The sequence below is a fragment of the Protopterus annectens genome, chromosome 2.part1 (assembly GCF_019279795.1).
Source record: "Protopterus annectens isolate FY-2018-M chromosome 2.part1, PAN1.0, whole genome shotgun sequence".
Taxonomy (NCBI): Eukaryota; Metazoa; Chordata; order Ceratodontiformes; family Protopteridae; genus Protopterus; species Protopterus annectens.
Window position 1 is genome coordinate 1,446,368,444 of NC_056729.1, and position 26,259 is coordinate 1,446,394,702.

Below are 26,259 nucleotides of genomic sequence, written 5' to 3' on the forward strand. Positions count from 1 at the left end.
TCCCCTATTTTTTGACACTTCTCCAGGACATCCCACGAAGGAGGTCTCCTGGGAGAGGACATGTAAGAGGAGATGCATAGACTTCCCCCATGGAGTCTCTCAAGGAAGACATTGATTTTAATGAAGGAGAGGGATACCCCAGATCACCACTGGACGACATCTCCTTTGGAGATATTTTAGACATCCTGAAGCAGAAAAGTGGCTTGTCATCCCAAATCCCTTCTCCCAAAGAATCTGTGTTCTTAGAGGCTTTTGGTTCTGGCCCATCTATATCTTGGGTACCTTGTTGATCTGGTTTCCCGACGGGCATGGAAGGAGCTGGATACTGTTGAGTCCATCCCCAAGCGCCCTTACAAGTTTTTGGCACCATCTGCAGACAGACCCCAGTGGAGTAAAGGAGTCCCAGCTAATGCTATAGTGGTGGCGGCAGCCACTAAGAAAGAGCTAGCAGAGCAAAGCTCTTCTGTTTATCTGCCTAACAGAGAGTCCAGAGCTTTGGACAGGTTTGGAAAGTGAGTGTTCACCTCAGTTACTTTCGTTCTGAGGTTGCTTAATTATCTGTTGCACTTTACTAGGCTTCAGAGAGATTTGACCAAGGAACTATCTAATACTCTTGAGTCCATGTCTGCTGAGGATTTCAAAAGAACATCATCTCAACTGGCCACTCTTTTATCTATATCAAATGCTTCGATGAGGTTAACTCTCACTCAGCTGAAGGTACCTCATGAGCAGCCGGTTCAGGCATCGCCATAAGGAGACATGTCTGGATGTGGCTATGTGACTTAGAGAAACCTTTTAAGATATCCTTTATTAACACCCCATTCAGTGGCACTTCCTTGTTTGGGCCATCGGTAAAAGAAACGCTTACCTGCAGCAAAAAAGATGGAAAGAACCTGTCTGCCATAGGAAGCAAGTTTTCTACTTCTCAGAGAATCATCTATAGGAATCAGAGAGGTGGTAAGACAACGTGGTTCTGTAAATCTTGGGGACCTTTTCAGGATTCACATGGGGATATTTCCTCCATAGTCAGAGGAGGAAATTTTAATGGTAGACATCACCCTAGAGGCAGAGGAGGCCCACAGAACTAGGGCTTTAGAGATTCTTTTTCAGACAGGCCCTATCAGCGCTCCTGAAGTGCTGCCCAGCTGTCCAACTTTGGAGGCAGTCAGGGGTCGGTTCTCTTTGCACCTGGAGGCCTGGACAAGCAGCACAAGATATTTATGGGTGCTAAGTATAATATCCAGAGGTTATTACATAACATTTCCCTTCTTCCTCATTGTGATAGGAAGAAACTTCCTGACATTCCACCCAGTCAGAGAATGACTGCAACACAAGAAGTACAAAAGCTGCTAGGAAAGAATCATCCAGAAGGTCCCACCTGACCAGAAAAGATTCATAACTTATTCACACTTATTTTTAGTCCCAAAGAAAACAGGGAACCTGAGACCCTTTTTGGATCTAAACAAATTGAACCTGTATGTAAAGAAAGCAAAGTTCCAAAAGGTTACGGTTCAGTTCATCCTGTCTTTTCTGCTTAAGGATGATTGGATGTGCTCTGTAAATCTTCAGGATACATACTATCATATCAAAATAGACAGATATTCCAGAATACATCTCCACTTTTGGCTGGGAACCAGTCTTTACCAGTTCAGAGATCTGCCCTTTGAACTCACCACAGTACCTATGGTGTTTATCAAATGCATGGCAGTAGTCACAGCTCACTGGAGACTGAAGGGATTCCAGATGTGCCCATATCCAGATGACTGGCTCCTAACTGCCTCATCCAAGCATCAACTTCAACATGGCAAGGACTACTTGCTCCAGATTTGTGACACTTTGGGCATTACGATAGATTTTGCCATGTCAAAACTTGCAGTAGCTCAGAGCCTGGAATACATTGGGTCAGTTTTGATCACATCAACACAGATATCATCTTTGCCTCTCCACCGCATTACTTCTATCAAAAACTAGGTTCAGACTATGCTTTCCCATTCATCTCCCCCAGCAAGGTTAGTGCTTCAAGCACTTGGGTCGATGCCATAGTACTAATTCCTCTTGCATGCTTCTTTATGTAGGCTACCCAATGGTTTCTAGCTGTACAGTGGTCTATTCTGTATCATCCCCTGTCTTTTCAAATAAAACTCATCCTGATTTACAAGCAACACATTCGCTGGTAGATACAATAAGACAATCTTTTTCTGGGCAGACTCTTCCTTTCTACCACACCTAGTAGTCACAGTGGGAAGAACAGTTCAAGGGATGTGCCCCCCCCCCCCCCAAGAGATCAAGTTGCATATCAATGTCCTGAAAATGAGAGCAGTCCTTTTAGTGTTGCAGACATTTCATGATGCTCTTCCCTTGGGAATTATTGCAATTCAGACTGACAACATGTCTTTAATCTGGTACATCATCAAGGAGTCTGATCTTGCCCCCTTTCCACAGAGGCCATGAGGATTTGGGAATGGGCGATCTCATCAGACCGCTTTATAATAATGACGTACATCCCAGAGAAAACAAACGTGCTTGCGGACAAACTAAGCAGATCCATTCTGATGCTTCACGAGTGGTCTCTCAATCAGTAGGTAGTGAATATGATCTTCAGGATTGGAGCCAAACTTGCTGCGGCCTGTTTGCCACTGCTCTAAACAACAAGTGCAGCGAGTACTTCACTCTGATCCCCCCTCAGTGGGAGTCACCAAGAGATGCTATTCTTCACCCCTAGCCCTCAGGTCTCCTTTATGCTTAAGCAAGCAGACTATAGAGCTCAGTAATCCTATTTGCCCCCTTCTGGCCTCGACAAGTATTTCTACGGTCTCATCTTCATTATCCTCCATGGATACTGAAACATACTAAGGACCTCCTCCTTCTCACACCTGTTGGGGATTCAGCACCCCAACATTCAGACCCTCAAGCTGACCACATATTTTCTCCACTTCCAGTAATAGTTAGACAGTCCACGCTCTCTTCCCCAGTTCATAGCATTATTTTGGCTACTCAGAAGGATTCTTCCAAAAACGTTTATAAAAGTAAATGGAAAAGGTCCTCTATTTGGGTGTCAGATATGGACATTGATCCTTTTCCTGCACCAATTTCAGCTAGTCTTCATTTTCTGGCAACTCTTTTCAAAAATGGGATTAGTTTCTCTACAGTTAAACTTCAGTTGGTAGCAATTTCAAATTTCCACAAAGGGAATACATTCTTTTCATTGGCTTCCTCTAAATTGTGTAAAGCTTTTATGAAAGGCATTTTTCTAATGAGGCCTCCAATAAAGGATCATTCACTGCCTTGGGATCTTACTGTGGTACTTGAAGGATTGATGCAAAAACCATTCTGAGCCATCAAACACGTCTGATCTAAAATTTCTTTCATGGAAAACAGTTTTCTTGCATTTATTAAATAATTACAAAAATAAAAAATAAACAATTATATTTGTTTTACTTTATTTAATAAATTCATATTGAATTGTTCTAAAATGTTCCCTGGTGGTTTAGTGACATTTTTCTAAGTTACACTACATTTTCTTTGGATTGTTATAACCTTTTGGACTGAAAATATTAAGTCCCTGGTGCAGGTTGGGACTACGTAAGCCTGATTTGTTCTTTCTTGAGTTTTATGTGGAGGTCGCATGGTCATGCACTGGTTTGGCTTCTAATTTCATCTGGAAGGACTTTTTGGACTGTGTTTGGAACCTACAATTCCATGTTTGAGCCCTGTCTTTTTCTGTCTCGCTGTATCTGTTTCTCTTCAGCTATTGGCAAATAGAGCTGCAAACTCAATCTGAGGCAATAGGGATGGAGTATGGCTATATGGACAACACAGATGCCTAGTTGTGGTGAGTACATAAGGTATAATTTCTTGATGCTACTTTGAATAATCAAATCTTTTTTTGTTACTTCATTGGCTGATTTATTTAAGACCTTACAAGACCAAGGCAATATCATGAAGGATCTTAAGCAGATTTTTGTCTCCTAAACTTCAGAGGAATTACCCTGCTAAAACTGCTTTTGTTCATAGCCAACCTTGTCAGCCATCCAAAAGTAAGAAAGTTCGCAGGAGTGTTTTTTCTGACAAACTCACTCAGATACCTACATCTCAAAAAACTTCCTTTCAGGGCAAGTCTGCCTCCATCTGACATTCTGCACTACCTTCCCCTTGGCCAGATTGCCTTGTCTGTCAGTCTTTCTTTGTCACTCCTTATTTGGCAGCAGATCATAGGTTCATTGGTAGGTACTAGGCTATCGGCCCTAGGGCCTATACAAGCCCAGCTAAAAAGGTACGCTGGCTTTTGTCACCCAAGAAAATTATTTTCCAGTGCCACTGTCGAGCAGAGCCGCAGAAGTGATCCCCGGGATGAATTTCCTATTTCCATCCAATCATCAAGATTTTTCTTGAAGAGTACTAATAAGGAGCTAATAAGGAGCTTTGTTTGATATAGATAGATAGTTTATTCCAGAGTATGGGGAAGTCTCTGGAACAGGAATCTATCCCTCCGGCATGTTCTGTTTTTTGTGGTGACAAGGTTTAGGTCCCTAGAGCGTGTAGCTTGGAGGGACTGGGACTTCTTTAAGTGGAGCATGTCCAACAGCTCTGGGTTTGACATAGCTTTGTATGTTAGGCAGAGATCACCTCTGAGTAGGCGATATGCGATGGAATAAAGCTGGAGTTTTTTGAGACTGTCTGCGTAGGGCATCTGTTTGAGGCCAGTAATCCTCTTTGTGAGGTATTTCTGTAGCCTTTCCAGTTGTTGTAGATGTCTTGTGAGGTACATACCAAAAGGGGCGTTGTACTCTATAATGGGTCCAATGAGTGATGAGTAAAGGGGAACAAAGACCTCTTTTTTTCTGGATGTGAAACCTTTTGTGATGAGGTGTGTCACGTAGAAGGATTTCCTGACTACTGTGGCGATGTGATTATCAAAGGAGAGACTACTGTCCACCCGTGTCCCAAGGTCTCTTATCATACTTTCGGTGTTAAGTATACTAACGCCTATGTTGTAGTTCATGGGTACAGAGTTTTTACCAAAGGGGATGACAATGCACTTTTTGGCATTGAGATTAAGGCCATGGCTTTGACATCAGGAATCTGTCTCAGTGAGGCCCTTTTGTAGGCTGTTAGGAGTTTCGATTATGGCTCCTAGTTTGCAGTCATCTGCGAACTTTGTTAGCCAAAGACCTTCTGTGTTGGCGTGTACTTCAGAGAAGTAGATACCAAACAGGAGAGGACCCAGGACTGAACCCTGTTGTACTCCACTTGTCACTGGTCTGAAGTCGGATTTGGAGTCAGCTACTTTCACAGTGTGGGTTCTGTCAGTGAGCCAGTTGGCAACTCATCTTGTGACATAGGGATTTATACCTAGTTTAGTGAGTTTATCTATAATTCCAGAGTGGGAGATGATGTCGAAAGCCTTGGCAAGATCTGGATAGGCTGTGTGAACCACCTTACCCTCGTCTACAGCTGTGGTGACTGCTTCAAAGAAGTCTGTCAGATTTAGGAGACATGATCTGCCTTTTACAAACCCAAACTGGGTGGGGTCCAGAGTTTGGAGATTATCAATGTCTTTATTTATAAGTTCCATGATGATACGTTCCATGGCCTTGCAGACCAGGCTTGTCAGGCTAATGGGGTGGTAGTTCCCGGGGTCTGTGGTGGCTCCCCCCTTTTGGAGTGGGATAATCGTCGATGTGCGCCATTCAGTGGGCACAAAGCCTGAGGTGAGGCTATGATTGTACATGGTACTAAGGTGTGGTGTCAGTTCCTTCTGTAGTTCGTGTAGAGCGCAGCCTGGGATGTTGTCTGGTCCCATGGATGCTGTGTTCTTGGTTTTGGAGAGTGCGGTTTTTACCTGTGCAGCCATGATTACAGGAACTTTGCATTCTTCCAGTATAGAGATGGACCCTTTGGGGGGGTGAGAGGGGGGTTAAGTTAGCACTGAACCTATCTGCCAGGATGTTGGCAATATCAGTTGGGTCTGTGTATTTAGTGCCATTGTGCTGTAACTCAGAGCAGATCTGAGTGTTGCCATTGAGATTCTTGACATAGCTATAGAATTCTTTGTGGTTGTCTTTAGAATCAGTGGAGATTTTGTGTTCGTAACTAGCTTTGGAGGATTTTATCAGGGAATGCAGCTTCTTACTGAGGCTGACCAGGGAGCTCCTCCACTCATGGGATTTTACTCTCTTTTGCAACAGCTTCTTCCTTCTGTTTTACAGTTTGTTTATGGCAGGGGACCACCAGATTGGCTTCCTTTTTTTGTAGGATAGCATCTTGGTTCTGTTTGGGATAGCACGATCCATGCACTCGAGTAAGTGCTTATAAAGTGCAATTATGTAGGATTCAGTAGTCTTAACTGTATTGTCCATCTGCATGGGTGTCATGAAGTTCACCACTTCTGTCTTAAGCATGAAGTTGGCTTTGGAGAAATGTTTTACTGTGGTTTCCTTAATGGGGGCAGGATGTGGATATCTAGGGTAATTAGCTTATGGTCCGATCAGACCAATGAGGCGTTGACTTCAGGTGTGGAACACCGGTCACTCATGTTGGTAATGACTAGATCTAGGATGTTGTTGCCCCTGGTGGGGGTGTGGATAAGTTGATCCAAGCAATGGAGTTTATGAATTACAGAAAGCGTTGATCGAAGGAGTTGGTACATGAGTAGTTTTCCCAGTTAATGGTGGGGTAGTTGAAATCGACCATTATTAGGGTGTTTGGTTGAACCCTAATATTTTCCAGTACATCAAGAAAAGAGGAGTGGGAATCCTGGGGCGCATGGTGGGGGTGGCAAGCTACAATTTGGATTGCAGTTTTGTCCAGAGTTAGATGCACTTGGATAACCTCGGCTGCATTATGCTGAGCAACTAGCCTGGAGGTGTGGATATCCTTAATGAACATGGACACACCTCCGCCTTTTCGTGTTCCGGACCAGGTTACACGACCAAAAAGTGTGGTTTGAGTTATAGCCTGGTAGTGCAGGGTTGCTCTGTGGAGCCTTGAACCAGGTCTCAGTCACTGCACAGATATCGATGTTCTCCATTTTAAGGAGTGCCTCGAGTGAGTGCATTTTGAGATTTAGACTTCTAGCATTGAGTAGCATCACCCTCAGTTTTTGCTTGCCTGTTCCTGTTACGGTGGCGAATTTGTCATTTGAACCTTGCCTAAAAAAGGCTCTATAGGGGCAGCAAGAACCTTAGCCAGTGTCTGGAATCCCAGGGGTGAAAGGTGCAGGCCATCTCTGGCAAAGCATCGTGGTCTGTCGACCATGTTATTCCAGGCAGACAGATACTGGATCCCTTTAGAACGACACCAGAAGCTTAGCCAGTTGTTGAAGTCAATCGTTTTGTCCTTGTACTGCGGTATCACTAAAAAAGGCACTATAGGGGCGGCAAGAACCTTAGCCAGTATCTGGAATCCCAGGGGTGAAAGGTGCAGGCTATCTCGGGCAAAGCATCGTGGTGCCATCTCTGGCAAAGCATCGTGGTCTGTCGACCATGTCATTCCAGGCAGACAGATACTGGATCCCTTTAGAATGACACCAGAAGCTTAGCCAATTGTTGAAGTCAATCATTTTGTCCTTGTACTGCTGTATCATTTCAGACTTTTGGGTCTTGTCACTCATCCATCAGGGCTACTTTATGGTGTGGAACCCCACCACCACACACACACACACACACACTTTTTGGGCATTCTCCAACCCCCTTCAGAACAAATTCCCTGTTTTTTAGGAGTATTGCAGAGTTTACTGGACCAAGGTACCATTCTATCCTTTCCAGAGTTCCTAAGGGGTATAGGGAAGAACTGCTCCAGAGCTATCCAGCTGGAGGATTGAACATCAACTCTAGATGATTGCCACTGTTGATATGAAATCCCAATTCTATGTGCAAAAAAAAAAAAAGAAATGGGAAAAGGGGTTATGGATTGATTTACATTTTGCTATAGAAGTGGATGAGATTGTTAAGTTCCAAAAGTGTATTATTAGAGTGAGGTAATGGAAACTTTTGAATAAAAAAGGCAGTAGATCATGGAAGTGAATGAAATACCTGATACTGAAGTAGACGTTAGTGTGCTGTAAAGTAAGCATGGGTAAGAAGGAAATATTTTATTAAGTACAGTTGTAACAGGATCAGGCATTGTAGTAAGGATGAAGAATAATTCAAGAATGAGGACTAAATACTAATGAATCAATTTCCCGTACTGTCAGTTAAAATACAAGGTGGATAGATGCTGAAGTATGTTAAAAAAACAAGTTAATTATGTAGAATTGATAAATGCCATCAGGTCTCTCAACAGCAGGTACAAATACGACTCAGTCATTGTCCACGCTGGTGTAAACGACCTGAGACGTACCTCCTTGGACTACATGAAAAGAGACATTGAGGAGCTCTCTGATTATGTAGCCCAGGCAGGTATGACCCTGACCTTGAGCAGTATCCTACCTTCACCAAGAATGATGTCACACTACAGTGATAAGATGATCAGCTTTAACAATTGGCTTAAACTCTGGTGTCATTCAAAGGGGATCCAATGTCCTGAAAACACTGGAGGGGATAAATGTATCTCCAAACACCATCATACTAGGTGACTTCAATTACCCTAATATAGACTGGGAACACTACTCAAGCCCAAACACCCTAGCCCAAAAGTTCCTGGAATTCATAAACTCAAATGCCATGGAACAACTAGTCACCATCCCCACAAGAGGAGAAAACATACTTGATCTCATCATCACGAACATGGGAGCACAATGTTCAACACCGGAGGTATACCCCTCACTGGTGAGATCAGATCACAAACTAATCTTGCTGGAGGTCCTCATCCCACCCCCACCTGAAATAAAAAAGACCACAGTAAAAAACTTCTCGAAAGCCGACTTCACACTTCTAAAGACTAGTGTGGTCTCCTTTAAGGCCCCCGAGCCGGCGGATAACAGTACTCAAGCCGCTGAATCACTTACTAATGCCTTCTACCAGCACCTGCAGCACTGCATGGACAAGGCAATCCCAAGCAAAACAAAGACTCTTTGTACCAAGGGCAAGCGTCCAGTCTGGTGGACCCCAGCCATAAACAAACTCTACAACAAAAGGAGGAAGCTATTACAAGATAGAGCAAAATCCTTAAAAGGTAAGACACCCTTGATCACTATAAGTAAAAAACTAAGAGCTCTCATAAAATCATCCAAAGCAAATTTTGAGAGAAAAATAGCTAAAGACTCAAAGGACAATCATAAGGCCTTCTTTAGCTATGTTAGAAACCTGGGAGGAAACTCCCAGATATGCTCAGAACTAGTTCAAAATTATGTGAAGATTACTGATCCTACAGACATTGCCAACATACTGGCTGACAGGTTCAGTGCAAACTTCTCCCCCCCAAAAGGAGAGATATCTATACCAAATGGTTGCAGCCCCCCAAACATCTCAAACGCCCAAGTGAAAACTGCTCTCTCCAAAGCAAAAAACACAGCATCCATGGGACCTGATGGTGTCCCAGGCTGTGTGCTCCACGAACTCAACGAGGAATTAAACCCACAGCTAGGACAGCTGTTTAATCATAGTCTCACCTCTGGATACGTACCCAGGAGTGGCACACTGCGACTGTGGTCCCACTTCACAAAGGCGGTGCCTCCACAGACCCTGGAAATTACCAGCCCATTAGCTTGACAAGCCTTATCTGCAAAGCTATGGAGAGGATCATAATGGATCTCATAAATAAAGACATAGGGAACTTGCAGACTTTGGATCCAACCCAGTTTGGCTTTGTCAAAGGCAGATCATGCCTTTTAAACTTGGTTGACTTTTTCGAACAGTCACCAAAGCCATTGATGAGGGAAAGGCAGTCCATACAGCCTACCTCGATCTGGCGAAGGCCTTCGATACAATACCCCACTCGGGTATCATTGAAAAACTCATCAGCTTAAATGTTAACCCATACATCACAAGATGGGTTGCAAACTGGCTGAGTGACAGAACCCACAGGGTCAGAGTTGCTGGTGCCATGTCAGACTCAAAGCCTGTCACAAGTGGTGTCCCACAGGGCTCAGTCCTGGGCCCACTCTTGTTTGGCATCTACTTTTCTGAAGTACAAGCAAACACAGGAGGGTTATGGCTGACAAAGTTTGCAGATGACTGCAAACTGGGCGCCGTAGTCGAAAACACATCTGACACAGATATCCTTCAGAAGGGTCTCAGAAACGGATGACTGGTGCCAGAGCCATGGCCTAAAGTTAAATGCCAAAAAATGCATAGTCATACCCTTCGGGAAAAACAAGGTTACCCCTAGCTACCATATATGCGGTAATCCTCTGAGCACAGAAGAAGTTATCAGGGACCTGGGGACCCAGGTTGACAGTAGCCTGTCATTCGACACCCATGTAGCTAAAGTAGTTAGGAAGACCTTCTACATTGCCCACCTCATCATGAAAGGATTCACATCTAGATCAAGGGAGGTCATAGTCTCCCTATACTTATCACTCATCAGACCAATGATTGAGTACAATGCCCCATTCGGAATGTATCTGACCCGACACTTGCAGCAGCTGGAGAGGCCACAAAAGTTCCTCACCAAAAGGATAAAGGGTCTCAAAAATCTATCCTATGCTGCCCGACTGAAAGAACTCCAGCTCTATTCAGTCGCTTACCGCTTGCTCAGAGGTGACCTTTGCCTGACATACAAGGCCATGTCAAACCCAGAGTTGATGAATATGCTTCACCTCAAAAAATCTAGATCCGTCAGAGCCACAAGGGCGGGAGACTTAAACCTCGACACGGCTATAAATAGGACGTGCTGGAGGGATAGATTCATCACCCAAAGACTCCCTATGCTGTGGAACAAAATCCCGATATATGTGAGGCAGAGCACCTCGCTGGCCTTGTTCAAGAGAAATCTTGACCAATGGATGGGAGATCGCAGATATACTTCAGGGATTACCTCAGTGTCACTACTAGACAGAGGCACAGCAAAATAATGGGTATAGTTCCCCATACAAAAGGGGTGGCTTAAGCCACAAAACTATGGGCTAGGCTTATAAATGCCCTCGGGCAGATAGCCTAGTATGAACCTATGAACCTAAAGGTGAGGCACATTTTCTTTGTACTTTTGAGCATTCTTAAGTGTGAAAATGGAGGATATTATGATAGTACTGTGTAATGGATATGTCTGTTGAAAATGAATGCTTTCTACTGTTAACTATATGTGTTTCTAAATGTGTTTTGATTGTCAGCAGGGCTCTGATAACTAAAATTGCTCACTACAGAAAAAGGATAAAACAGTAATAATAATAAAATGTATATTTTGTTTCTGGATACAGCTTCAGTTTACCTATTTAGGTTTCCTGACATCAGAGTTGACAGTAGGCTGAAAACTTCCCTGCTTAGTTGTACAGCCTTTTGACCTTCTGCATAATTAATATGGCCATTCCACTCCCACCAAACCTCAGGCATGCAATGTTGTAATACAGCACACCTTACTGAAGAGAATGGTGTCTCTATCACTTATGAAAGAAAATGAATGTATATGACTAACAGGAAATATTTTTCTCTTTCCTTTCATTCAAGGAGTGGTATTTGTCTCTTGTAAAATCTCAGTGTTGTGTTCGTCATGATTCTATGATGCTGGAATGCGCCGAGTTACTGAACAAGCTTCCTCAGCCTGATCTGTACTCTGTGATGACAGTCAAGGTAACAAGCATGAAATTAATTTAAGTTCACAGTATGATGTCAGCAGTTAATAATTTAAATCTTTTTAAAAAGAAACTGTTTTACAGCATTTTGCACATGGCTTATGATACAGTTTAATTTGAGGTAAATATTTTATGTCATGGTTACTGTACAGTAGTTAAGATTAACTTAATTGATTGGTGTAAAGTAATGCATGCTACTGCATATTTAGGAAAAAAAGTGGGTGATATATATGGGACATTGACAACTTTGTGTGATAGCCATAGAAATTCACGTTATGTTGTAAAATTACCATGTTAGTTTGAATCTAAAAGCAGCTGAAATATACAACCGAATGAGGTTGCAACCCACATTCAGAGAAGAATGCACAGAATAGGTAGCTACACCCACTGAGACAGGTAATTTGTAGCTAACACTGCACAGTTTAACAAGTGTAAAAGAGTCGGGTTCACTTTCAGTGATGTAAGGGATAATTGCCTCCGCTATGATACCTTGGATAATACTAGACTTGTCAGTCAGATGATGCACAATAGAGTGTTAGATGCATCAGTTGACAGGGAACTTCATTAACTCAGATGCTGCTGAGCTGAAGGTCCTTATCCATGTCTTGATTCACCAGTTATAAGGACCTTTTCCAGATGCCACTTCAAAAAATGTGAAGCTTGTACTTTTAGAGTGAGGGAAAGTGCAGTGATACAAAAAATTGTCTGTGGACCTGACAAACGCATTCTGGCAATTATTCGTGGTTTCTGGCTTCCCCTTTCCTCACTGGCAATGAGACAAAGATCAGGCCAAGTGTAAAAGTCCAGTTTTAGTATCTAAAAACAGGAATAGGTTTGGAGTAGCATTCTTTCTTAAGTAGCTTGACAACCACGTGGCCAAAGTGGTTAGAAAAACATTTTATATAGCCCACCTAATCATGAAGGGATTCACATCTAGATCAGGGGAGGTCATCGTGCCTCTTTACTCATCCCTCATCAGGCCCATAATTGAGTACAATGCCCCTTTTGGGATGTACCTTACCAGACACCTGCAGCAACTGGAAAGACCCCAAAAGTACCTCACCAAGAGGATCAAAGGGCTCAAACAGATGCCATATGCTGCCCTTTCAAAGAAACTCCAGCTCTACTCGGTGGCATACCGCCTGTTCAGTGGCGATCTGTGCCTGACGTATAAAGCCATGTCCAACCCGGAATTAATGGACATGCTGCAACTCAGAAAATCCAAATTCCATCGAGCTACGCGCTCGAGAGACTTGAACCTCAGCACTGAAATAAATGGGACATGCTGGAGGGACAGATTCATAACCCAGAGGCTCCCTTCACTCTGGAATAAAATCCCAGTCCAGGTTAGGCAGAGTCCCTCATTGACTCTTTTCAAGAGGAATCTTGATGAGTGGATGGGAGATCGTAGGTTTAACCCGGGTATCACTTCTGTGTCACTGTTAGACAGAGGCACAGTATACTAACCTCGAAAAAGGGCATAGCAAAATTAATTTAAAATGGGTGGCGAAAGCCAAACACATTCTGGCTAGGCTTATAAATGCCCTAGGGCAGATAGCCTAGTATGAACCTATGACCGAGGAAATGACAAGGTTGCTTCTTGTGCTTAGAAGCGGAAGATGTCCTTCTGTGTCAGTGTTGCAGTATTCTTAACCTTAAGGATATCCTGCCAAGGATAGCCCATCATCTGGCCAGTGTACCAAAGCCCTTAGAGCTTGTATGCATAATATTTCACACTTATGCTCCCCATACAGGACGTAGGGCATAAAGGTAACATACGGACGTAGATATCCAAAACTACTTTGCCACCAGTCTGAGCACTGTCTTCGCTCATTGGCCTGAACACGCTTTGCTGTGCTGAATAGCTAGCCATCAGATAGGTGCCCCAGTGTGGTATTTTTTTCTTTTTGCTTTTGGTCTTTTTCCCTTTGATTACCTGGAGTTCATGCCATCCAAGAAGGGAAGATGTCAGTGTAGAAGGCAGATTCCCCATAAGGATCATTACAAACAGTGCCTTTTTGTTTGGGTACTTTCCATGACTATACATCCTGTAGTATTTGTAAGGTGTTTTGTGCCTAAGACTCTGAGAAGCTGATTATATTCCCTGACTATCTAGCTGGAGAATCAGAGCCTTATACACTTTAGCCCAGGTTGGCATGGCAGAATCGGTTAACCCCAGGGTACTTTCATTAAGTAAGAAAATGATCAAGAAATCTTGTTCAGATTCTTTGTGGCTGTCCATCCTCCACTAGATGTTTCTGTAGAAGCCAGTGATAGCTCTGTAGGCCGACCAGAGTTGGTGCTGACTTCGGATTCCTCTGCCACGACCTCATCAGAGGCCAGCATGGGTCCTTCTTTTTGCATGTCCTTTGAGGCTTTGCCGGCATCTGCTGTGGATGTCGAAGGGGGGCGCAGTTGGTTATCTCAGGGCCCTAGAGGTATTCCACATATTCTGGTCAGGGAAGAGGTTCTAAATACTCTTATTGAATGCCTTCAGAAGCAGACATCCCTACCAACAAAAAAAAACAGAAGACTAAACATTCTTCTGTACGTCCTAAGGACCCTCAAAACAGGAGTTTATTCAGGCCCTGTTTAATGCTTTAATGGCCTTGAAACCTCCCCAAGGGGTTTCTCTCCCTACTTCCCCTTGGACTTCTATTCCTTCCAGAATACCTAGGGTACCTAATTCCTCGGATGAGGATTTAAAGTCTGATGAAGGGTCCTTGTCTTACTCTTCCCAGATGTTTTCTCCTTTTGCTTATGACTCTGATGAAGAGGAGTCTGTTAGCTCGGAGTCTCCTTTGAAGGAGTTGTCTTTTAGGGACATAGTAGCCAGAATGATGGAATATTTTAAGTGGGACTCTTCTTGAGTATCTGATATCCAGAAGAGGTATTATGAGTTGCTTCAGGTGGACACTCTCCTGCAGTACCTTCTGTGTTGACTGCTTTGTTAGACAGCTTTATAGCTGCCGCTAAGACTCCTGATTCTCAGCCCCCTGCTCCAAAGAAACCTGACAGGTTCTATAAGGTTCATGAGGAATGTCAATTCCTATTTGTGTCTTCCTCCTGAGCTCGCTGTGGTGTCAGTCTCCTTTGACAAGCCGCCTAAGCTTTTGCCCTCTTCCAAGCTTCTGCCTTCAGATAAGGATAGTAGGACAATGGAAATGATTTGAAAGAAAGTTATGCTTTGCCTTTAGGGCCATCAATTACCAGATCCACATGACCAGATATGCTGTGGCCTTGATTACCCAGCCTTGTCAAGTTATTTCTGATCTCCCTGATTCTGAAGGAAGGTCTTCTGCTTTATTTGATGTTCTTCGTGTTTCACTGTTGCAGTCATTACATTTGGGTTATCTGCTTGCAGTAGCTCTCAATCGGCCTGATTAACAAAGTCTTGGGTCCTGCTTCGGTTGCTGTCCCTTCTTCCATGATGTCAGGTCATCAGGGGTGTAAAACATGCAGCCGACGCCATTACATCAGTCTTTCTTGCCGTGCGGTGCCCGAAGCAGAAGCAGTTCGCAAGTGTCGGTTGGCCGACTCCTGAATTTTTCATTTTCGAGTTTCAGAACCGAAATCTTCAACTAAAGCTAAGTACCCCATTGGGGAAATTTTTTCTTGCTCCTTACCGATGTCAGTAAAAGTTAATAATTGCATTACTTGTGGAAAGCAAATACCTCACAAAGATTTTCATTCGTACTGTATTCCTTGCCTAGGCCCTGACCACAACATGCCTTGCTGTCGGTTTTGTACTTTATTTAAACAGTGCACTGTCCATCGTTGGTATATTTTCGCTTCTAAATATTTTGGTTCTCTGTTTAATTATCCAGAAATGTCATCGGTTAACATTCCGACTACCGGGATTCCGAAAAAACACAAAGGTAAAGGCAGAAACAGGCCGCCGAGGTCCAAAGCTGCAGACGACACTTCTAAGCCAGTTGCCAGTTCGCCGGTACTCAGTGAGGCACTTTCGCAGCACCTGATACCCGCTACTTCTAACTCACAGGCCTCTAATGAGACCCATGCGGAGTCCGGTATGCAGCGAGATGCTTCAACTGTGGAACCTGCGGATGTCTCTACCTTGGATGGGTCCGGAGCCACTGTGCAGGCACTGGCTTCTGAGGGTGTTTTCAGGCCTACGGACTTGCATATTAAACAGATGCCTCTTTCATCATTTAGGCCAAAATCTCGAACCATGCCTAAGAAACCAACACCCAGTCCACATGCTCAGGCCTCTATGCCTAAAAAATAAATGATAAGAATGTCTGAAGATCTTATAACTCTAATCATGGGAAGCCTACCTCCCCCTTCTAAGAGACCTAGGACTGAAGTTATTTATGAATCTTCTGAACAGGATTCTGATTCTTCTGATGATCTGGATTTGCCCTTATCTACTTATGAGGATTCTGATGCAGAGGAGACTATTCTCTCTGCTTCCCCTCCAGAGGATTTTTCTTTTGGTGAAACCTTACATACTCTACGGGAGCATTTCCACTGGGGAAAGCCAGGATTTTTCTGATTCAAAAAAGAGGCTTAGGGATTTCTTACTCCTGCCTCAGCATAGGCCTTTAGCTATACCTCCAGTTCTACACATTGTTGATTATGCTTTCTCAGAATCTAGTTTGGCCCCTGAATCTTTGCCTCCTGCTCTCAGAAAACCTGACAGATATTGCAGGGCTCCTGAGTCTCACAAGTTCCTTTTGAAAAATCCTATTGCGGCTCCAGAGACTATTTCACAGGGACCCAAAGGCATTAAGGCTTCTGCTGCTAAAAATCCTACCCCCTCAGATAGAGACTCCAGAGCGCTGGATAGATGGGGTAAGAAAGTTTACACTTCTGGAACCCTGGCTGTTAGGGCCTTAAACTGCCAGTTTCATATGTTAAAGTACCAACAACATGTTATTGGATTGCTTAAACAGAAAATGATGTTAATTCCTGACTGCGCTGAAAATAAAGAATTACAGGATTTAATGCATTCAGCTGAACAGTTTGGAAAACATACTTTGCAATGTGGGTTTGATTCATTAGAGGCCTCTTGCAGGGCTGCTGTTACTGGGTCTGTGCTCAGAAGGCATGCTTGGCTTAAGGAGCAATCTTTGCCTGATCATGTTAAGGCTAAATTGTTGGATGCTCCCTTAAATCAGGACTGCCTGTTTGGCAACAAGGCTGAAGAAGTTCTTAAAAAGATGGAAGATAAAGCTAAATCTATGCAGACTGTTAAATATTGCTTACAAGTTCAGCCTCCTAGATTTAGTAGGCACTGGCCCTCTAAAAATGGTCCTTTCCAGCCCCCTCCAGGTCTTCTCAAGCCAAGCCCAGACACAACAGAAACCCCAGGTTTCAGTCGCAAGGGACACACAAGACTAGGCAGTGGGGGGTTTCCGCAGCCAAACCTGGGAGCAGCAAGACTCCCCCCAATGGAAAACCGTCTCAATGACTTGCTTTTAAGACTTCCAAGCACTTCCCAACTGAATGCTCCTTTAGGCGGAAAGATTGGTCTGCAGGCCAAAAACTGGGAACTCATTACCCAGGACAAATGGGTTTTAAATACAGTGTCCCAAGGATACAGATTTTATTTCCACACATTACAAACACCAAGCGGGTGGCCAGATATACCCCCAAATCAGTGGGCAGAGGCCCAAAATCAGGTACTCTCTCTCTTAAACATGGGGACTATTCAGTTGGTACCAGAAGAGGAAAAGGGGCAAGGTTTCTATTCAAGACTTTTCCTGGTACCCAGAAAAGGCAATACATGGCATCCTATCCTAGACCTTTCTATTCTAAACACCTTTCTGGTGATTCCAAAATTCAAAATGCTGACTCTTCACCAGCTGCTTCCTATGCTAGGCAAGGATGCATGGTTGGCAACACTGAACTTAAAAGAAGCATACCGGCACATCCCTATCAGGGAGTCTTGCAGAAGATTCCTATGCTTCAAAGCAGGCTACATGCACTATCAGTTTTCTGCACTGCCCTTTGGCTTGTCTACTGTGCCCAGGGTATTCACAAAGTGCCTAGCTCTAGTCATTGCATTTTGCAGGCAAAGAAATATTCAAATATACCCATACCTGGACGATTGTCTAATTCAGGCATCAAGCAAGGACATTCTCTTAAATCATCTGGCCTTTGTTCAAAGGGTACTGACTTGTCTGGGGTTCACCATAAACGAAAAGAAATCCCACCTGGTACCCTGTCAACAAATTATATTTCTGGGAGCAAGCTTGAATACAACTTCCCATATGGCTTTCCTCACGCCAGAGAAACGGATACATTTGACAGCCTACTTCAAACAAGTGGCCAGAAAAACCCAGCTATCTGCAAGACAAATACTGCAAGCCTTGGGGTTCATGGCCTCATGCATTCTTCTAATTCCATATGCATGGCTGCATATGAGGAAACTACAGTGGTATCTCAAAAGCCTATGGTGTCAACATTCACAGGATCTGGAAGCAAGGATTCCTATCATACCTTGCCTACGCCTAGAGTTCCTTTGGTGGGCAGAGGGCTGCCACCAAAACAGGGGACTACCATTCACATTACTCCCTGCCGATCAAGTCTTAACAGCAGATGCATCAGACTATGCATGGGGGGCTCACCTGGCAGGGAAGTGCATTGAGGTCAAATGGAATCCAAATCAAATGCACTTGCACATAAATCAAAAGGAAATGTTAGCTGTACAGAATGCTCTGACAGCCTTCAAGGACCACATTCTTCCAGGACAACTAATGGTAAAGACGGACAACACCACTGTCATGTGGTACATAAACAAGCAGGGGGGTACACATTCTTACCCCCTCTGCAGACTAGTCATGGCATTGTGGAACACAGCCTTGAGCTACCAAGTGAATCTACAAACTCAATTCCTGCCAGGAAAACTAAATACACTGGCAGACGGACTAAGCAGAAACCTCATGTACCCACACAAGTGGAAAATGGAACCAAGGATTTTCAACATGTTGACAAGCAAATGGGGGAGCCCAGATATAGATCTGTTTGCCTCCCCCCAGAACCATCAACTGGACAAATTTTGCACAAGGATTCCCCACAAACAAGCTTGGAAAGTGGATGCTCTATCCTTCAGCTGGAAAAACCTATCAGTTTATGCCTTTCCACCTCTGCTCTCCAAGGTACTATTAAAAATCAAACAGGACAAGCCAAGGACGATTTTAATTGCACCAGACTGGCCTCGCCAACACTGGTACCCACTCTTACACAGTGTGTCACGCTTGGCTGCATGGCACCTGCCTCAGAGCCCTTCCCTGTTGTCTCAGCAGGAGAACATGATTCTGCACCCAGAAACCCTGAACCTAGCAGCCTGGCTAATTACCTAATCTCTCCTTTACCATCCCCTCAGTAAATCAGTGATGGATATCATTTTAGAGGCAAGGAGGCCTAGTACTCGAAAATCTTATGCTGCAAAATGGAAAAGATTCTGTGCTTGGAACCAATCTCAAGGAATGAACGCAGCAGTGCCCAGTTTACCTCAGATTCTACAGTACTTGACTGAGACGCTTCATAAGGGCTTGTCTTTTTCCTCCATCAAAATTCATGCCTCAGCCATTTCAGCGCATTATAGCACAGAGCCTCCCCTCTTCTCTCACCCACTGCTCAAGCAGGTCCTCAGAGGGGCCAGAAATCTAAGGCCACCCAGGAGAGCTCCAATTCCAGCCTGGGATCATAACTTTGTCTTGGAGAAACTCACTCTTCCTCCTTTCAAGCCAGCTGCTACTGCAGATTTAAAATTTCTTTCCTGGAAAACAGCTTTCCTTTTGGCAATCACTTCTGCAAGAAAGGTGTGTGAATTACAGGCCCTTATGGCAGTGGAACCTTTCATCATCTTTCATGCGGACAGGTGCGACTCAGAACCAATCCCTCCTTCATGCCCAAGGTGGTATCCAGTGTGGCTCTTAATCAGTCCATTCATTTGCCTACCTTTTTTCCTAACCCACAGAACAAAGGGGAATGGATACTGCACTCTTTAGATGTGCACAGACAGTTTAGATTCTACTTGGACAGGACTAAACCTGAAGGCAAATCTGAACAACTACTGGTGGCATTTGTTGCAGGGACAAAGGGGAAAGCTATTTCAAAACAAACCATTTCAAATTGGATAGGCCACTGCATTAATTTCTGCTATAAGCACCATGGAAAACCTATGCCTCAGGGCATCAGACCCATTCAACCAGAGCTGCATCTACCTCTACAGTCTTTCTCAGGGACTTCCCTACTAGGGACATCCTAGAAGCTGCTACCTGGAATTCTGTACATACGTTCACCAAGCATTATCATTTGCCAATTTTCTCTAAATTCAGGGCTGGTTTTGCCACTGCAGTCTTACAGGGCCTTATAGCTGGTCCTAATTCTATTTAAATTCCTCTTCCCAGCTTTAGCTTTAGGAATCTACCCAAATGTAATGACTGCAACAGTGAAACATGAAGAACATAATACAGTTGTGTACACTTACCATAAATGAGATGTTCGAGTGTATTCACTGTTGCAGTCCTGGTTACCCTCCCTCCAGCCCCTTTTTCTTCCTTTGGCTATACCTCTGCTCTCACTTACTATGCTCTAAAAGCTTTTTGGTGTATTTGCTTTTCTGTTGGAGGTATATCCTTGTATTTATAGATTTAATTGCTTCCCATTAGGGGGGCACCTGACATCTGGGGCAAGAAAAACTGATGTAATGGCATCGGCTGCATGTTTTATACCCCTGATGATCTGACGTCATGGAAGAAGGGACAGCAACCGACGCAGAACCAAAGACTTTGTTAATCAGGCCGACTGAGGGCTACTGCAAGCAGATAACCCAAATGTAATGACTGCAACAGTGAATGCACTCGAACATCTACATTTATGGTAAGTGTACACAATTGTACCTTTTAGGTTCTACCTTCACTCTTATCATGTGCTGCTGTGATGCCTCTTCCAGAGCTGCTGCCTTTGGGTCTCTCATGAGGCATTATTATTGGCTTCGTGTACAGTCAGTACCTGAAGATATTAAGGCCAAGTTGTTGGATGTTCCTTTGGATAATAAGAATCTCTTTGAGACTACTGCTGCTACTATATTTAAGTCTCTTCAAGGAAAAAGGTAAAGGTTTGCAGTACCTTTTACATATTTTTGTTTCCCCTATCCCTAAGTTCCAGAGGAACTGTCCCACTAGGTCTGCATTTGTTTGTAGGCAGCAGGCAGCCTTGTCAAGCCACTAAAAGCAGGAATGCTGGTAGGTGAGTTCCTCCTGCAAAGTCTTCCTAAGCTTCTGTGGCTCAGAAGCCTTCTCTTTCTGAAAAACATACAACTGGAGTAGTTAACTTCATTTGTCAGCAACCTTTGGGATTCGGATCCGACCTCGGATCCGAGCCGGCAATCTTTCATAGCTTAGATCCAAGCTCCTAGCTCCTCCCCTTCACCCATAATCCCCTGCCATCCCTGACTGACCTCAGATCTAGTTTGCCGCACTTCTTGTCAGCAGCTAGGTTTTTGAGCTCCTGGTTTCGTAGGGTCTTGTGAGAGGTCTGTGAGAGTTTTTACATTTTTTTATTATCCCCTTAAGTGTACGAGTGTGTTTGGTGATCAGGTTTCCCTTTTTTGGCTAATACTTTTTAGTTAAACTTACCCTCCCTCCCCTTCGCTGGTTGTAGTTCTGTGTGCTGTGTGTTGTGTGTTTGGGGCCTAACGAGTGTGTTTTTTCTTTAAGATGTCTGAGGCCCCAAAACCCATCTTTTCTAAGTGCACCGAGTGTGGCCATAAGCTCTCCCCAGCGGATGGCCACACTCGGTGTGTACGGTGCCTTGGGGTTGAACACCTTTCCTCTGGGTGTTCCATCTGCGCGGCGTTCAACACCAGGGCACTGAAGGACCAGAGGTCGAAGCTGATCCTAGTGGGACTTTTGCCCCTGGATTCGGCTTCGGCCTCCGGTGCTTCTGTGGTCTCCTCCCCGGCTTCGGCGGCGGCCACTCCTGCCTCTCTCCCTCCAGCCCGGACTCAAAGTCCCGCTACAGCTCTGGAGGAGAGGGAGGCCAAGAAAGAAAAAAGGAGGGAGAAGCACCACAAGCGGTGGGCCGAGCCCTCCGCTTCAGCCCCCCCCCCCGGCTAAGCGATCTTCTCCCTCCAGGGCTTCCAGGTCTCCTCCTTCTCGGATCCGGTCTCCGTGCTTCTCACCAGGCCCCGAAGGAGGAGGAGACCCGATCTCCGTCGAGGTCATCGAGGCGGCATTCCCAGCCATCCTCGGTGGCCTCGTTGAGATCGACTCGTAGCCTTTATGACGCAGATTTGGACCGGATGATGCGAAGGTTTCTCCAGGCCCAACTGCAGATGGGAGTGCTCCTGCCTCCTCCCCCTCCGGGGGGGAGCTTGACACCTTTCTTTGCCCCGATAGCTCCTTCTCCGACCCGCTTCCCGGGCTCGGAGCCTTCGGAGCCGAGCAGCCTTGGAGCCGGAGGTGGGTCGGCGCCAACAGTATCGGGTACTTCGGCGCCGACTCTTCCCTCGAGCCTGTCAGGCCTGTTTTTGTTGGATCTGGCCTCTCGGAGCCGTGGGCTGAGCGTCGGATCCAAGGGAATCAGTGTGTCTTCGGCTCCGTCTAGGTCGGAGCACACTGGTCCGTCGGATCCGATGGCTTCGGCGCCGATCCCAATCCGTCCATCGCATCCGAGCGAGGGTTTGCTCTCAGATCCCAGAGAGAGCGGCTCTCCCTCGGCTTTCGATGTGGTGGAGAGGGCACTGTCGAGTGCTTCCAGGCCCCCGGTCCTTGCTTCGGCTCCGTCCCGCACTCCCTCTCTGTTGGGTCCGGCTTCCATCACCCGGCCCCAGGGACAGCCTGCTTCGATGTCCCAGGTCGTTCCCTTGGAACAGGGCATGACTGGTGAGACGTCCTTGGACAGCCCCCCCGAGGACATCCCTCACAAGTGAAAGTGCAAGAGGAGGCACGTGGACTCCCCCGAGTCCTTGACTGATGACATGGATTTGGATGATGGGGAAGGCTCCCCTAGGTCACCCCCCGAGGATGTCTCCGAAATGTCTCATGGAAATGCTCAGGATCAGAGGGGGGTGGTCTGCCCCCAAGGCTTCCTCGAACGAATCCGTGTTCCTTGAGGCATTCGAAGCAGGCCCATCTACCTCTTGGGTGTCCCCTCCGCCTGACCCCTTAGTGGATCTTATTACCACTAGGGCATGGAAGGAGCCAGACACTGTGGAGCCAGTCCCCAAACGCCCAGACAAGATCCTTAGTCCGCCCTCCGAGAGGTCCCATTGGAGCAAGGTTCCCCCCCGTAGATGCCATGTTGGTGGCGGCGGCCACCAAGAGGGAATTAGCTCAGGAGAGTCCCTCAGTCCATCCACCAAGCATGGAGTCCCGTTTGATGGACTGTTTAGGGAAGTGGGCTTTTAGTTCAGCGACCTTCTCCGTGAGGTCTCTGAACTACATGGCACATGTTATTTGACTGCAGTGGGACCTTATCAAAGAGTACGCTGCGCCGCCCCCGGAGTCCATGTCGGTGGAGGACAAACAGTTGTACTGCACTCGGATGGCCACTCTCAGGTTCATATAACACCTCTATGCGGCTGTTGTCCCACGCCACAGAGGGAGCCGCTAGAGCCAGTGGAACAGGCCTCGTCATGCGGCGTCAGGCCTGGCTCCGGCATTGCAATTTCGCTGAACCCTTCAAGGCGTCATTTGCGAATGTCCCTTTCGATGGTTCTGCCCTGTTTGGCAAGACCGTTCGCGAGACTTTGGTCCAGACCGAAAAGGACGGGAAGACGTTGTCTGCCGTCGGAGTCCGCTTCTCTGCTCCCCAGAGGTCCTTCTCCAAGAACCAAAAGGGACAGAAGAAGATGTGTTTCCGGAAGTCGCAACAATCCCAGTCCGCTCCGGATCCCCAGTCCTTCTGTGGCAGAGGAGGACAGGGTGGACGCCACCCTAGAGGCAGAGGGGGCCCGAGGAATGGTGGGTCCAGAGAAGCTTTCTCTGACCGGCCCACCCAGCGACCCTGAGGGGTTGCCCGACTGCTCCTCTCTGGAGGCAGTCGGGGGACATTTTTCAAGGCACCTGGCAGCTTGGGAGTCCATCACAACAGACCACTGGGTGCTTCGCATCATATCCAGAGGATACCAGATTCCCTTTTCTCACATCCCTCACCAACCCAAACGCCTCCCCGACGTCCCACCTGATCAGAGGGAGGCTGCAGCTGTGGAAATTCAGCAGCTTTTAGGAAAAAGAGCCATCCAACACGTCCCCCCAGACCAGTTTGGATCGGGTTACTACTCCCGGTTCTTTTTGGTGCCAAAAAAGACGGGGGATCTAAGGCCAATCCTCGATCTCTCCCTCCTGAACCTGACAGTAACCAAAGAAAAGTTCCGGATGGTCACCGTTCAATCCATTCTCCCCCTGTTGCGGGAGAGCGACTGGATGTGCTCGATAGACCTCAAGGATGCGTATTACCACATTTTGATGGACAAGCGTTCCAGGAGGTTTCTCCGCTTCCGGCTAGGAGCCAGTCATTATCAGTTCAGGGTCCTTTCCTTCAGTCTCACCTCTGCCCCCAGGGTGTTCACCAAGGTATTAGCAGTGATAGCGGCCCACCTGAGGCTCCAGGGAATACAGGTGTTTCCATACCTAGACAACTGGCTCCTGACCGCCCCAACAAGGCATCTACTGTGCTCAGCCAGGAATTACTTTCTCCACCTTGCTCCCCAGGCTGGGGATCACCGTCAACACGGACAAATCCTTTCTCAACCCGACTCAGGTGATAGACTTTATTGGGGCCAGATTAGACACCAACAGCTTACTAGCCTTCTTAACCACCGAACGACTTCACACCCTGAGGCTACATGTACGGGCCATTTTACTATCATCGGCTCCCCCGGCGGGATTGGTCCTGAGGGCGCTGGGCTCCATGGCGGCCGCAATTACCCTGCTCCCCATGGCTCATGTGAACATGAGGGTGTTACAGTGGACTCTCCAAGTCCAATGGTCCTTCCGTCGATACCCTCTCAATCACCCCATCCCCCTCAGCAAGGCTTGCAAAAGGGCTCTCGCATGGTGGTTACAATCACCGGACCTCCAAGCAGGACGCCCTTTCTCCATGGCCCCTTCACTAGCCACGGTGACCACGGATGCCTCTCGCCTCGGGTGGGGGGGGGCATTATGCGGGCAGGATGGTCCAAGGCACGTGGAACGATACAGAGACCTCATTGCATATAAATGTTCTAGAGATGAGGGCAGTGCTGTTGTCGTTGCAAGCACTTCAGAGCCTTCTTCCTACAGGAACAGTTGCAGTTCAGACAGACAACATGTCGGTGGTCTGGTACATCAACAAACAGGGGGGAACCAGGTCCTACCCACTCTGTTGAGAAGCTATGAGAGTGTGGGAATGGGCGATCTCCACCAACCGCTTTCTTATTGCAACGCACATTCCGGGATGGTCCAACATCCTGGCGGACAAACTCAGTCCCACCATACTGTCTCCTTACGAGTGGTCTTTCAATCCCCAGGTAGCGAAGCAGATGTTTGCCGTATGGGGACAACCCTGTTGCGATCTCTTCTCCTCTCCTTCAAACACGAAATGCAACAGCTACTTCGCTCTAATTCCCCCCGCCAGGGAATTCCTGAGAGACGCTCTGGTGCATGCTTGGCCTCCCGGTCTACTCTATGCTTTCCCTCCTCTACCTCTGATGCTGAAGCTTCTACAGAAAGCCATTTGGTTGGGGAGCAAAATGATCCTCATTGCCCCATTCTGGCCTCGTCAAGCTTGGTTCCCTTACCTCTGGTCTCATCTGGTGAATCTGCCTTGGATTCTAGATCCCCTCCCGGATCTGATTTCCCACCCCCTAGGCCTCCCAGTCCCGAACCTGGACAATCTCAAGCTTACGGCTTGGTTGCTCCAGTTCCACTCGTAGCTAGGACTCCCGGTATCTCCTCCCCAGTTAAAGCTATCCTAGTAGCAGCACACAAGCCCTCTACTAGGAAAGTCTATAGGAGTAAATGGAAACGTTTCGCTATTTGGGCGGAATGTCAGAACCTAGACCCTTTCACAGCCTCGTTGCCCGCCGTCTTGGATTTCATTTCAGGGCTTTTTCATCAGGGGGCTAGCTGTTCCACAGTCAAAGTTCAACTAGCAGCTATCTCTCATTACCACGTGGGACATGAGCTGGTTCCATTGATCACCACGAAGTTATGTAAGACCTTTCTGAAAGGCACCTTCCTACTCAGACCTCCAGTAAAGGAAGTAGTGCCTCCCTGGGATTTGAATTTAGTACTTCAGGCCTTGACAGCTCCCCTTTGAACCTGCAGCTTCAGCTGATCTCAAACATTTGTCATGGAAAACAGCCTTTCTCGTCGCTATTACTTCAGCTAGGAGGGTTTCTGAACTTAAAGCCCTATGTGTAAAACCTCCTTACTTGACCTTCCACAAGGATAGGGTTTACCTCAGGACCAATCCCTCATTCCTTCCTAAGATTGCTTCCGAGGCAAATATTAACCAATCCATTAATCTGCCAGTTTTCTTTCCTGAATATCAGAACAAAGGAGAATACAAACTACATTCTTTAGATGTGCATAGACAGCTGCGTTTTTACATTCATAGAACGGCTGGTCATA

General features: G+C 46.1%; 1 protein-coding gene across 4 annotated transcripts in view; it reads left to right on the plus strand.

The window, feature by feature from the left end:
* The window catches only part of HTT (huntingtin), a 4,811,037-nt gene that overhangs the window by 3,465,074 nt on the left and 1,319,704 nt on the right, over nucleotides 1-26,259 (plus strand). For all 4 annotated transcript variants that reach the window (XM_044062924.1, XM_044062926.1, XM_044062925.1 and 1 more), the window contains one exon: nucleotides 11,544-11,666. In XM_044062924.1, the coding sequence (XP_043918859.1) occupies nucleotides 11,544-11,666 (123 nt within the window). The remainder of the gene's footprint in view (nucleotides 1-11,543; nucleotides 11,667-26,259) is intronic.